We start from the raw sequence: 14,418 nt of genomic DNA, 5'->3' as shown, positions 1-14,418 counted from the left end.
TTAGTAGTAACTTAAGCTCTGCTGCAGTTGAGCTCCATTTAACAGCACAGTGTTGATGCTCTGCTGCAGCAGTGCCTATGTTGTCTTCATATCTGCAAGTGTGATTAGAGAGCATGGTTCAACCCTTGATGCTGAAGTTGCACAAATTATTTTCCTGTTTAGTGGTACTTCCTTATTTTATCAACATAGAATGTTTAATACAATATGGCCTGCTCTTGTGCTTCCTACGTGTCCTGCATAAATTCATTCATTTCCTTGCTGCTTCTGCAGGAGCATCCTGATATCCCATTGCTGCAAAAGGCATTTTATACACCCATCCTACATAATTTTACTAGAAAAATTCTGCTTGGCTTAATGAGGGAGAGGAGTATTGAAGCGGCAGCGCAGGAACCAATGCTGATGTGCACATGTCCTAATTTTTATTGTCTTAATAACCTCACAAGCTAACACGTGCACGCATAAGTGGTTGTAGGAATAAGTGACTGTTTCAGAAAAATGAAATGATTTGGGAGAGCCGCTGTGCTTACATGGTGTGAAGGGGGTCGTAGTTGTAATGAGCCGGGGGATGCCACTGGCACAGAGGCTGCAGTGAATGCCATTGCCTGTGGTGGCTGATGGTCGAAGCAACAGGGAGGGCAGGCATCAACTGCGAGGCCATTTCTGCTGAGGTGGCCTGTCCCTGCTGCCTGAGGAACAGGCTGGAGAGCTCAAACACTACTTGCTTGGTGTCAAAAATTCAAATCCTCTGAGGGCTGAGGCAGTATATTGCCATGCCTTCTGGGACACGTCTTGGCTGTGTCCCTATTTAATGTCAGCTTTTCTGTGTCCTGCCCAGTGTGGGGATTTCCCCTGCCCTTCCAACGTTGCTTTCCCCACTAATTTCGATATGAGGCCTGGACTCAGGCCTTTCATGGCTGCATGGGGAGGCCTCTGCATGAGTGTTAGCAGTGGTGTATGAAGCTCTGCTTGCCCTGACAGGGAGGGAAGCTTATTTTACAAATATTTATTTTTTCTGCTCTTCCTTGTTATGTTCGGCCAGATTATGTGGAGTGTATAAACAGTGAAATAGTTGCTATTTTTTTGTAACACCACCTGAATGACAGCTATTGGCCTGCCCATGCCAGCCAGGCCAGGCTGTGACCTGCGGGGTAGGGCCGGATGGCGGGCCAGTGAGGGTGGTTTTACGGGCCTTGCCAGGCGGCCGCCTGTGTGCTTCGGCTTGGTTATGCCATTGTCCGTGTCGCGGTGGAAAGCACAACACCATGAAACCAACTGCATTCAGACCAAACACACGGTAAGTGTGTGTCTTGAAGGTGGTGTCAGAGAGAGGCCAAGGCAAGGTTTCAGTCTCTGGCAGCCAGATAAGGTGCCAAACCCATACAGCAGTCAGTGACCACGCCACCTCTCTGTTGGCAGCAGGCTGGTAACGCCTGTTACAGGGTCATGTTTACTGCCTGCACATTGCTGATTTTCTGTTTCCACATGCCTTGGACAAGCCCAATCACGGTGTGTGAGAAGACATGGCAGGTTTGGTTAACGTAGAGCGAGAAATGTTGGTGTCAGCTGGCCAAATGACTTCACTATAGCTATGCCGATATGCTGATGCACCATTACCTATGGAGGGGAATATAACCTTGCTGACCTTTTCCAGGCTTAGCAGCATGTTATACTTCAGGGTATTTTCAGACAGTGAAGTGTAGGACACAAGCAGCATGCTTTGAAGCAAAATATTTAACTATTAGTCAGAAACGGGCAAAAAACTTGTGGTTTTCACATCCTAGGCTGGAGTGGTATGGTTAAGTGAAAAGACTGTTTTGAAAAATCCTATTTCCTGAATAAAAATGTTTTAACTTCCTGGGAGTAGGTGCATCAGGGAGGCAAATTTATCCGGGCAGTGTTTCGGACAAGGCATTTCCCCTGCAAGTGCTGTGCTGTGCTCCAAGGTAGCTGGCAGGCTGAAACCCTCTGGCTGCTGCAAGCATCCCATGTGTTCATGTGTACTTGCTCCCTCCCCTTCCCAGGCAGTGAGTAAGCGTTGTTTGGAGAAACTTGTGTATAAGTCCATGGACCTGAAGCACATGACGTACACAAAGAAAGTACAAAAGTTCACTGCTGTGTGGCATGTTTTTTTTTTTCTCTTCTAATTTCCTGAGTGCATTTCAACTCACCACTGTGCTGATGATACTGTGCTGAGCAAACTTGCTTAGAACAGCCTTTGAGAGTCAGAAAACTAATAGACAACACAGCTCGTGGGGAAAGACCTATCTGCTGAGGCTTTTCATGCAAAAAAAAAATTAGCTCTATAGGGAGACTATGCAACATAGCAGCCATTGAAGTCTAAATAGTTAGCTGTTGTTGCTGACATAATTGTTTTTTACAGGTTTGTATAACCTGTACTTGAATTCTGTTGAAAAAAATTTCATGTGCTGCATTGCAGGAGTTGCACACTATAAAAATCACAAGTGATTTAACTGGTCAGCTGACAACCACTGATGGCGTGGAAGAGGTAAATTGATGATTATGGGGTGTTTGTTACTGCTGTGTGTAATTTAAAAGGATTGGCAAATGTGGAATAGATTTGACTAATGTACACTGCAATGTTTTCAGTTCTAGGTATTTTATTTGGCTGAAACAAATACCAGTGGAGTTAATTTGTTCAGAGGCTGCCTTTCATAGCTACAGTATGGCCAGAAAACTGATTTTAAGCTCATGTAATTTCTCACTTCATGGATATATCTAATTATACGCACAACTAATCTCGGCTAGAAACTGTGCTAGCTCAGAACTTTAACTGAAGTTACACTTTACATTTTTTGCAGAGGTAACACTTGTCAAGTTTGGTTAATGTTGGTTTCTTGAATGTTGTGGAACATGAATAATACTTTGCTTTAATTTGCAACATCACAATTTATTGGCTTGAATTCCTCTTTCTAACAACAGATGAAATACTACCATCTCCACAGTTCAGCTTAAAGGAGAAATTTTAGAACTGCACTTCCCTTCTGGAATGGTTTAAGTGCCACAAAATGTATTCCTGGTTGAAGAAGTAGAATGGAGCATTACGGTAACGCTTTTATTTTTCTTTCTGGCTTAGGTGCAAACGAAGTAATTCAAAAGAGCAGTCCACATGCATTTTTTAGGAAAAAAAAAAAAACAACACTGTTTACAAAATGGCAATCACCAACAAATAGAGGAGTAGAAAAAAACAATTTTTATTTATGATACAGTGAGGATGGAATGTAATTACAAAACCCAATAAACACCTGAAGCAGGAGTGAACAGTCGAAAAATCAGTTGTCGTTGTTATAGAAGTCTCTTTGATTTCAGTTTTAAGTGTTTGGGTATATAATCAGACTATGTCAATGGGAAGAGAATCATTTGCAACCGTGCTTCCCCCCCCCCCCATCTTGTAGTGGTGACAGACAGCTTTGGGTTAAATGGCTTCTTTAGAAGGGAAGAGCTATCTGTTGCGGCCATTTCTCAAGCCTGGCATGCAATGACATGGTTCTCTATGGAAAAAGATTGTGCCAAATAAATGCTCTGCTTCCTTCCTCTTTGCTTTCGCAAGGAAGGATGCGTGCAGGCAGATATGCTGGTCATCACGTTGCCACACGTCCCTAGCTGCCAGGACCGCATGCCTCCAGGCAGGCAGACGCAGACAACTGGCAGGTCTGCAAGTTTTGACCTTCAAGGTGACGTGGCATTGAACAATGGGCTTTCCTGGAAGACCTACCCCACATGTGACAGCAGCTCCAACAGCACATGGGTAATGCCTGTTTGTGATGAGTAGCCTGGTTTCAGAGGAGAAAAGCTGCAATGCAAAAAACACTCGGTGCTGTGAGTAACATGACACAGATCAATGTCCACAACACGGTGGAGCGGGAGACTTTTGTAATGATCCTTTGGCCTGGAGTATGTCTAGAAAAAAAATGCCAGACTTTTAAAGTAATGTGCTGATCTTCATCATGTAGTCTCCTAACCAAAACAGGAAGAGATGTGCATTTTCTGGTTACTCTTTTTGGAAGGCCTGTGGGCTTCTCTGCTATTTCCAGTGATTAAGTACTAAAGAGTGGTGAAGCTTAAAAAAAAAACAAAACACAAATATAAGAAAAAGATGATTGTTCTGGGTGTGTATTTGAAATGCCCAAGCATAAAATACTGTCATTGAAGTTAGGTTTTAATGCTGGACATGAGCACCTTCCAGTGTACATTTTCAGTACTTTGCTAGGCTTTAAGGCTTAGTGTGATCACAGTGTGTTAATTGTTTGAATGAATTGTAGCTGCTAGTGTTTAGTGTTGTGACAAATACAGTTAATAGAAAAGATGCATACATTATCCTAAAGTAAATGCAGTGGGTATCTGACCAAGGTATTCATTTACTACTGAAGTTTTTGTGTTTCAAAGCTGAGTATTTGTAACATCTGGCAAATGACATAATGTTAGACTAGCAAAAAAATATATATACTGTATAGTAGGAGAACACAACACTAGGTCTGTGTGTTAGACTTGATTTCTGTTACACGTAATTTGCTTTTACAGACACTTTTAAAATTAAATTTCCATTCAGCTTTTGAGGTAATAAGTTAAAAAAGCACCAACATGATTTATTCAAATGTCTAAACATCATAGAAGGTTTCACTGTACAAGAAGTACAGTATAAGCAGGTTCCTTATACTATGAAAGACTTCTATAAATTTTTCATACAGACTTGGCACCTGCTGATATGGCTTCGGATGAGTCCTGCCTTGAGTGTATCTGCTGAGGGCTTGCTTTGGAAGGGCTGGTCAATCGTAGTGAGCCAGAAGCTGTATTTATTTGCAAAGTAATGACAAGTTCCGCGTGCGCCGTTGCATTCGATGAAAGGAGTAGCTCTGAAATCTTCCAGGCAGCTCCCAGGAGAAACCAGCGACTGTCCTCCACCTTCATCACCAGCCGCAGTGTGCTAAGGGAGACAAGGAGGGCAGCGTTCAGAGTACAACCTCAGGCAATGCTGTCAAAAACTTACGTGTGGGGAAAAGAGAAAAAACACTGGAAGTGCTCCTGATTCTTAACCCTAGAGCAGACAGAAGGCTAATCCTGCAACCGTGTAAGACGTAAGGGTTTGGCTATCCTTTATACAAAAGAACAATCTCATATGCTGATGCCACTTCTGACAAACATCTTTGCTATAGCCAGGATTTTCGCTGTTTCTAGTCTTAGACCTGGAGAATCATTTGGATGAGGAGCACTCTGGCACTTCAGCCAGTTCTCTGCTCAAAGCAGACCCAACTTCAAAGTTGCACTAGGTTGCTGTGGGCATTGTGGAGTTGTTGATAACTCCAAGGATGGAGTTTCCACAATCTCTACGGGCAGCCTGTTCCTCTGGTTGCCATCATTAAGTAGAACTTTTTTTCCATATAGCTAACTTGAATTTCCGTCATTATAAAGTCTTATTTACTCTGCACTGCACTTAAGGAGCACTATGGAAACAAAAAAAAAAAGTTAGCTTCTATACAGATATCTTCCCTCTATCATATATTCATTAACAGCACATTACAACAGCATCATGCACCTTTAAACCACTCAACTGTTACCTTTGACAAGTACTGCAGTAACAAACTGAATGTTACTTATGTTCTGTCAAAGGGATCTCTAACAAAACAGGCATTTCCCCAGTCCCTTTGAGGGCTGTACAGCTGCATATTTAAGTGAAGTTGCATAATTTTCTGTTAAAAACTGAAGGTATTTGCAATACAAATGAAAGCAGCTGGAAAAGTTGCTAAATAGTTTTGTAAACGTGGGAAGAAATCTGTTGGCCTTGGTTTATGCTCAGAGGCCCGCTGTGTCCATGTAAACGGGTAGCACAAGTGGCCACCTTTTAATGGAGTAAAGGATCTGATCTCTGATCGGTGTTGCACGTTGCTGAGGCCTTGGATTATTATTTTTTAAACAGGTCCAAATTGCAAGATGTGCTAAGCTATGATGTTTTGGAGTGTAACCCTTCTAGCATCCTTCTGGATAACAAAGCTGGTAAGAAGGGCTGAACTGTTAATAGTTTTGAGGCCTCTGCAATTGGAGCTGGAAAGCAGCTGGTACAAACTGCACACACTATCTACGCACTGGCTTGGGAGCTCGACAACCTTAGGGCAAGGGCTGTGGCCTTCCTATGCTCAGCGTACAATCTCCCACTCTGTGCCTGTAATAGCTTCTTGTTTGCTGGTCAGGGCTTCTTATCCCTCGGTAAGGCTGGCACTTCTTAGGAAGCATTATAGTTCAGTGCCCTCTCTGCACGAAATCTTCCCAACTTTTAAGGTGGTTTGGGCAGGAGTCCACGCTGACTCCCTTCAGGATTGTACCTTAGCCAGGGGAAGGAGGTAACAAATTTAAGCCAAGAAGTAAAAGAACATGTACTCTGAAATAACCACAAGCACGCTGTACTTCTCCTTCAAGAGCTGCATAAGAAGCAAAAAAATGTGTATGCCAAACACGTCGTTTGATCTGAGCGCTAGATGGGAAAATGTGAAAGCTTTAATATTCTGAAACTCCTCTCACTGTACGTTCCTTGGTGCTGGCAGACTTTGTCCCTGCAAAAGCTTCTTGCTAAGGTGACAACTTTGCCCTTAACAATGCTGAATGTTTACATGGGCTTTACAAACAATTAATCCTTGGAGTTCCTGTGAAGTAACTATGAGATCCGTATCGGGGCTTTTCGGAGAAGCAAAAGAAAGGTCAAACATAGGACTGGACAAAAATTGGATCTGCTTTTTCTCAAATCTTTTTTCTAGAACTAAATGAAAAATATCCAATTTCCTTTTTTTTTTTTCTTTTTCTTTCCTGAAAAGTTGAAGCTTTTGGAAAGCAAATAATCTGCGGGAAGGGTTGACTACAGCTATTCCATGATGTTTTCTGCCAGAAAAATCTTACTCTTTTTTCCAGCCTTGTTTACTTCATCATTCAATCCAGTATTTAATGCATGAACACAACATGGACGTATTGTTGCAGGTTTTGACCCTAGTGTGCATCAAGCAAGTCAGATAAATTACTATCAGCCGGATCATTCACTAACATATTCTAGGTACTGTTCACTCACTATGTTGAGTCCTCCGGTGCTTACATGATCCCTCTGTACAGTCCTGCTCCCACAGGTAGCAGTTTGGAGTGAGCCAGAACAAGAGGTGAAGCCTTTCATTATGTTTTACACTGCACACCTAATGTTAAGCTCTTCTGTAAGATCCCATTTCCTAATTATCTTGTAATCACAAGATCTAAGAGATCCTTTGAGCAATCGGATATGCAGCTCTGTTCCTGCCGCCATTAGAGGTATAACACTGAAGATTAACTTTTAAAACAACAGGAGGCTGTCTCTCTTTCCAGACTAGATGAAACACTTTGGCTTCTAAGTGTCTACCAAAAATCAATGATTTTCAGTTTCTAAACGAAGGGGAAAAATGTCTTTTTTTCCCCTCCAGATCAGCCTCTTAATAGTGATGCTCATCAGTAATCCCCACTCTTTTTCTAGCTGTAAAAATGCTCCGTAGGTTACTGCCTGCAGAGCGCGGTTTTACTTGGCAATTCACAGCTGTACCTGTGCTCTGCTCTCAAACATTATTTTGTACATAAAATAAGGGCTCCAGATGCTATTCTGACAAAGAGGCAATTTTCTCTGCGGTTCACAGAAATTTTGCTTCTCACTCCTGTTTCCTAGAAACAAGTTTCCCAGGATGTTGCATAGTTTTGATGTTACTGGAGCTACGACAGAGCAGCCTTCCCAGGGTCTAAGACATACTTAAAGCCTAGTGCCACACACAGTGTGACGCTGAAGGACAAATACCATGAGGAAGGAATATCCAATCCACAAACTGCGCCAGCCTTCAGGGCAGCGAGGAATAGAAGCTTCTTGGCTATGGACAGCAATCGCCACAGCTGGGGCCTCACAGACTGAGCAGCGGCTGATATATGGTCTAATTTCTTCTTCTGCCACAGGCATCATTGGGAGAGGTGCTGTAGTCGAGAGCCAGTAGGATTTATCATTTCGATTTGCATAATAACAAATATCCCCCGGGTTACAGTAGAGGAATGGCATTGTACTGAAACGAGCCAAGCATGAACCGGCCAGCCCTGTTAAGAGAGGAAAAAAAAAAGAAATTATGGCAATCATTTTTGCAGAAGACAATGCATGTTTTCAGTTTATTGCTCCTTCCCAAGCGTGTGTCAGTAAAGCCTTGCAGTCCATAATGTGTCACCGGCTTTCCTGTTCCCCTCAAATGGCACTAATGACTTGCAAAGTCTCTCTCACGGATACACTATGCAGACGTGTGGTTTTTATCTTCTCATTTTGGTGCTTCCTAAGCCTGGCTGTTGAAGTCCCAGCTTTCTATAAGTAAGCTCTATTTTTTTTTCTTCTTCTTCTCAGTCAGAGGGATGGAATTGCAGCTGCTGCCAGCAATACCTGCACGTACCTAGGTCCTGGTTGTGTGCTTTCTCTTGCCCTTCGAAGTACAGGAGGCTGTACCCACTCCAGAGTTTGTTCATGCCGATCGGACACATCGGCTCTTGGTCGGACTGGCTGTGCTTCACCAGCAGGTAGCCGATGCTGACGCTGCGACCCGGCATGCCTGGCAGCCCAGGGCTACCGGGGCGGCCTGGCTGGCCTTAGGTGAAAGAGGAAAAAGAAAATAATACAGCTTAGTTTGTGCTCCCACAAGTGCTCTCATGCTAGCTGGTATTTCAGCTGAGCTGCCCGTGAACAAGGATTGATTGCACAATAACTCTTCTTACGGTAAGTTATTGTTAAAAGAGATGTAGTTCTAGGGTTAAAGCAGTTGATTTTGAAGTAGGTTGGTGCTGGATCATCATGATCAGAGATCAGATGATACATTTCACAACCAGAGCCAGGGAAAGTCACATATAAGGTTCTGATAAACTTTAGCATACTTTGTGCAATACAGATGCACATCTTTTTTCCTTCAAAACATTTTCTTGGTCTAAGAATAACCAATAGCTTTTGAATTGCTTGCATCTGCTTTATATGGTTAAAACTGCAAATATCTTTTGGTCTGTGTATTTAATAGTCTTTCTGCTCTTTGACTGGATAAAGACGGGTATTTCTTTCACAGGTACATTCTCTGAAACGTTGTCCATGCAAATATCACCTATGCAAACATCCATTTCTATGAACATAACGGCTAGTAAAACTCTATGCTGAAATAATTAGAGAAAACCAACATGAAAATGCACTCGGATCAAAACAAACTCATTCACGAGTGGACTGCCATCTGCAGCTATCAAAACTTATTTTGAAAACATTGCTTTAAGCTACCTCTGTTAAAAGTTAGCTGTGCCTTGTGAAGAAGTTGTGAAGGAACAAGCAGTCTCTCTCCTCCCTCCTCCCCATCCAGTGATACAGTAACTACAGAATAATTATGGCACTGAAATGGGAAAGAGGGAAGAAGTGCTGTGTGACATCTCTTACCTTCAAATCCCACTGGGCCTTGAAACCCCATTGCTCCTTGTTCACCTCTGGATCCAGGAGGAGCTGGAATGCCACCTCTGCCCTGGAGCCCTGGGTCTCCAGGTGAGCCTCTGAAACCTTGCACCAACAACAGTTATGAGCACAGTGGCTGCAGAGATATCAGCATGCTACTTGCTCTGATAGCATGTGCTCTACTTGCGCGCGTTCGGTCCTAGCTGCCAGGTTTACCAATTTACACTAAAAGCGATATCCCGTGGTTTCTGCTCAGGCAAAAAGCACTAACTTCATCGGAAAAGGCTGCTAGAATCAAGACAACACGACACCCACAACCTTCATCTTTCACTCTTGCCACCACCACGCATCTCTGACAAGGCCATTAGCAAGAGGTGCACTGTGTCTGGTCCATGTATCACTAACACTACGTCTCCTGGGCCAAAAGCACACCCACAGGGATGTGTGCGTTTCCACAAAGGACTCCCACTCTTGATTTAAATGGCTGCATCTATATCTGGCATTGCTTTGGCTGAATGTTGTCAGAGTTTATTCCTGTTTTGCTTAAGTTCTGAACGTTAGAAGGGGGAGGAAAGCCAAGCCCTTGGCTTTGAAAAACCCAAATTTGACTCTCCTTTCTGACCTGTAGGATTTAGAGTTGAAGAGAGCCAAAGCAGTGCTGTGGTGACCTCTCTCTGCTAAGGACTACTGAGCTTTCGCTCCGAGTGTGCAATTCCTACCTGGATCGCCTGGTGGGCCCTGAGGGCCCATATCTCCTGGGCTTCCCTGAGGTCCTGTATTTCCACGGGGACCTGGTGAACCTTGCTCAGCAAACAGCCTTGGAGGAAGAGGCGGCAGCCCAGGAGAGCCTGGAGGGCCCTGAAAGCCTGTGACAGGAGGCAAGATGAGACAGTTTCATTTTCCTTAATATGCTTTCATCCACAGACACGTTGCTGTTACTTGGCTGCGTATGTGAAAGAGGGACCGTGGTCTACAATTCACTACCTTGGGTATAAGACATATTTACGATCTTGGAGGAACATATGTGAGGAGTGGGGTTGTCTTTTCTTGGACTGCACAAAGATAAGCAGAAGGAAATGAATGGTGCTACTGCTTCCTCAGTTATGATGTAGGAGGTTGGGATGGTTTCCCCAGACAGCCGACTGCTCTCTGAGGCAGAGCACCATCTTTTGGTGGGCTTCTGGAGACACAAATACATGATGGCATAGATATTTCTAAATATCTAGTATGTCTACTCTGCAGAATTAGTTTAAGTCAACAATTTTTTTCCTTTTTTTTTTTTCTCTGAAAATGGGTCTGATTTTGGAATTGGCACCTCATACAAAATAAATTAATTACAGCAAAAAGTTGACTACTCATGTTAAATTCAGGCACCCATCCCCTACAATTTTCCATGGGTCGCATGGAGTCATGCAGGTTGGAAAGGACTGAGGAGGCTCAAAGCAGGGCCAGCTGGATCAGCTGTGTGTGGCTGCAAACTGTTCAGAAAGGAGCCATGCACCTGATTGCACTTACTCACCAGTTAGTCCTCTGTCCCCCTTGGGTCCGATGGGTCCCAGATCACCTGGAAATCCTACTGTGCCCATAAAGCCGATGACACCTTGCTCACCCTTGCGACCTTTAGTGCAAAAAGACGTACCACGTTACTGCGTTTCAGTACAGATCATATAAATTCAGAAGTCATGTTATTCAAGCTGCTGTAGCATAGGGGGTTTCCCCCTGCAGATGATCAACATCTCCCATCCTTACCTTTTGGCCCGGGGTAGCCGGGAATCCCAGGTCTCCCTGCTAATCCAGGATCACCTCTATCTCCTTTTGGGCCAGTTTGTCCGCTCACACCTGCTTGTCCGCTTTCTCCTTTGCTTCCCGGTGGAGCTGGTATTCCAGGCTGCCCCTGTAGTCCTGGATAGCCTGTTTAGAGGACATTCAAGCTGTTATCTGTCTGTACTGCCTCAATACCTGGGCACAGATGAAAGTAACAGAGCTATCTAATTGTATCCCATCAGGTTTTATTTCCTCAATTTACGTAAGGGGCTCGTGCTCAGTTATCCAACAGACGTATTCAGCACTCCTGCTCTCAGCCTGGCATACCCTTCTGCTGCAGTGGCAGAGGAATCAGAGCACAAAGCTCCCACAGAGCCTGGTGAAATCTTAAGCAAGATTTCAGCAGCAGTGAGATGCCTGCTGAGATGCGGCCTTTGGTGAGCTATCCCTTCCCCAGCAAATGCCACACTTCACTAGGTGCCGCCCTGCTTTGTCCTAAATTCTCCGAGCAACTAGAGGGAAATCAGATATCAGCAAATACCTGACTCGGCGCCAGGTGAGGTGGTAAATATGCCAAGGACTTACTGTTCCATGTACTCTGGTGCTTCAGTTGAACACCTGGATACAAATAACTACTTCACTCTGCCTTGGCAGTTATGGGAACAGCTTCCTTTTCCAGAAGTACCTATTTTCTGAAGCTAAACCTGGCAGGTTCCTACTTCTGCTGCCTGAGAAGAGATTTGAACCCTGTTTCCAAGGGGAGAAGGACTTAGTAACTAGGGTTTTCAGTGGGGCATCTCCCGTGCGGCCTGTTGCAGTTGGATCAAGTGCGGGTACTAATGCAAGATGCTTACGGCAAAGAGCCATGCCTATCAACATATCAGGTGGCAGATGGTCTTCCTGTTCTCATCCCACTCTGCTCACTGCTTCTGTTTTTATTTTTTTTAACCCAATGACTGCCTGGGGAATGGGAATCAGTGTGCAGAGTAAGGCCAACTAGCATTCTAGTCACATCTGGAAACCTAGGTACTTCGTTGGCTCCACAGCTAGTTTGCCTCCTGTAAGTTTTTGCTGAGCTTACATTAAATTTCCACACATCATAGAGATGATAATGGGACACCTGCAACTTCTGCTACAAGCGCTTCACAGTGGCACTGAAGTTTGAAATGATTGTGCAGTCCAACAAGCAGCAGGATCTTCAGCTTCTAAATACACAGAGCCACACTGCAGCTCTTTCATAGGCATGAAAAATGTAGGCTTATAGAATGAACTTTCAGAAAGAAGAGCGGCTAATGCTCTCCTATCTAATTTCACATAGGAAAATTCTGTGAATGATTAAGAAAGGATTCTGCAGATTTGCATGTCTGCCACAGATCTAAATTTTAAAGTAGAAAGTTAGCATAATGCTTCTGAAAGTTTTTAAGGGAATTTTGGATGATCAATTAAATCTGTTATTTGCATGAAAATCAAGTCCTTCCATTAAGACACCCTGCAGGAAAGGCCTTTGGCATCAGAGTTCTGTCCCTATTATCTTTTGTGCCATTAGTTGTGTCTAACAATTATTCAAGGAGCATCGAGCCATGTACTTCAGTGTTGCACTTAATAGGGATATTTTACTGAACAAAGATTGCAATAACTACTGCCGTTGCTAACTTTCTACTTAATCTTCTGTGTTGTCTGAGGGACACAAGGCATGAATTACCTGGCACTCCGTCCAGACCTGGGGAACCTTTATCACCAGGATATCCTGATATATTTGAAATCCCGGGAGGCCCTGGAAATCCATCCTGCCCAGGAATGCCAAAGGGTCCTTGGATCCCTGAAAAGAAGTGAAGAAATAATCAGTACTGCAAGGAAAATGCAATTATAAGGACTCACCTTTGACTGCATATAAAAACGGGATTTTCAAAGTGGAAACACCTGCAGTTCCCACTGATTTTCGCTTTTTTTTTTTTTCCCCAGATGATATGATGTGGAGGTTTTTCTTAAAAAAACAAAACAAAACAAAACAAAAGCCCACAAATGCTAGTTCTGTTTCAAAGCTCTCTGGATAGCTAATTGCATCTCACGGTGTGGAATGCTAATGGTTTTGCATCTGCCAAGTAAAATATTACTTCAAAATAGGAAGTTCTCAAAATATCCAAGGTATATTGAAGCAGACGAGAAAGCAGCTTTGTTTTTCTGTGTCCTATTGAATCAAGGTCACAGACACTTTTTTTTTTTGGTGGGGAGGAGGAGGTCAATTAAAACCAAAAGTTCAAATCCAAGGAAATTCTCTATAGATGGAAAGTGTTAAATGGCCAAAAATTTGCCTCACCTTTTTGCTCAAAATTGTCCTTTTGAGCACATGTAAGTTGTCAGGAAGCCATAAAAACCCTCTTGTTTAGTCATGTAAAAAGAAACTAACATATTTAGTTCCAACAAACAAACAGGAATAAAATAAGCCAAAAAGCTATTTCTTGCAGGGCTTGGTACTAAATCTCTGAATGGTGTTTAAGAAGACACAGTATGTTAACAATAATAAAGTAGAGCACCAAACAACAGGCATTCAATGACACAGGTAAAAGCAGTAAGTGTTTTTTTTTTTTTTTATGTATATATATCTGCCAGTCCTTTTAGAGCCAAAATGTTGGAAAACTTTTGTAAAAGAAAAAAGTAGTTGTTGTTCATCCATAACATCAGTCTGGTGGCTCTGTGATGGAAGAAGAACTGGTGGTGAGCCATACTGAGGTAAGTGCTGCCTGCTGTAGCAAGGTGGGTCAGAGCTGGAAAGCCGTATGCTTACATTGCACAAGGGTGATGGTATGAGTAAAGAAAGCACTGTGCATGGAAATAGAGCACAGGAGCGATCCCAGGGAAAAAAAAAAGATCACACGTTAATGGACAGCGAAGCTTTCAGAAGAAAGGTAAATATTGAAGGATTTGCAATGCAAAGAAAGAAAGAAAAGCCATAGTGTTGGTGTAACTGGATCCTCTTTATAAATATTTTGGGAGATGGTGGCTGAGAGCAGCATTTGCAGCGTGCTGAGCTCTGGGTGTGCTACAATGGGTTGCTACTGTGGAGAAGGACCCAGGCTGCCCAGGAGGAGCTAGCTTGTCCAGCACTGGGCAATACACAGTGCTGTTTCTGAGCAAGGTTTGGCTAAGCAGCAGCAGGAACTCCAAACAGTCTCTACTATATCACTGTCTAC

The 14,418-nt window shown here is 43.4% G+C and overlaps 1 protein-coding gene across 1 annotated transcript in view; it reads right to left on the bottom strand.

The window, feature by feature from the left end:
- Positions 1-3,188: 3,188 nt before the first annotated feature.
- Positions 3,189-14,418, bottom strand: part of COL4A2 (collagen type IV alpha 2 chain) — a 140,820-nt gene continuing 129,590 nt past the window's right edge. Inside the window, exons 40-47 of the mRNA XM_083836221.1 lie at positions 12,930-13,046; positions 11,213-11,374; positions 10,983-11,081; positions 10,183-10,329; positions 9,452-9,568; positions 8,439-8,630; positions 7,811-8,097; positions 3,189-4,942 (exon numbers count right to left, since the gene is read on the bottom strand). Of these exons, the coding sequence (XP_083692347.1) occupies positions 4,688-4,942; positions 7,811-8,097; positions 8,439-8,630; positions 9,452-9,568; positions 10,183-10,329; positions 10,983-11,081; positions 11,213-11,374; positions 12,930-13,046 (1,376 nt within the window). The 3' untranslated portion in view covers positions 3,189-4,687. The remainder of the gene's footprint in view (positions 4,943-7,810; positions 8,098-8,438; positions 8,631-9,451; positions 9,569-10,182; positions 10,330-10,982; positions 11,082-11,212; positions 11,375-12,929; positions 13,047-14,418) is intronic.

Source organism: Anser anser (assembly GCF_964211835.1).
Source record: "Anser anser genome assembly, chromosome: 1".
NCBI classification, from domain to species: Eukaryota; Metazoa; Chordata; class Aves; order Anseriformes; family Anatidae; genus Anser; species Anser anser.
This window is presented reverse-complemented; position numbering and strand designations above follow the sequence as displayed.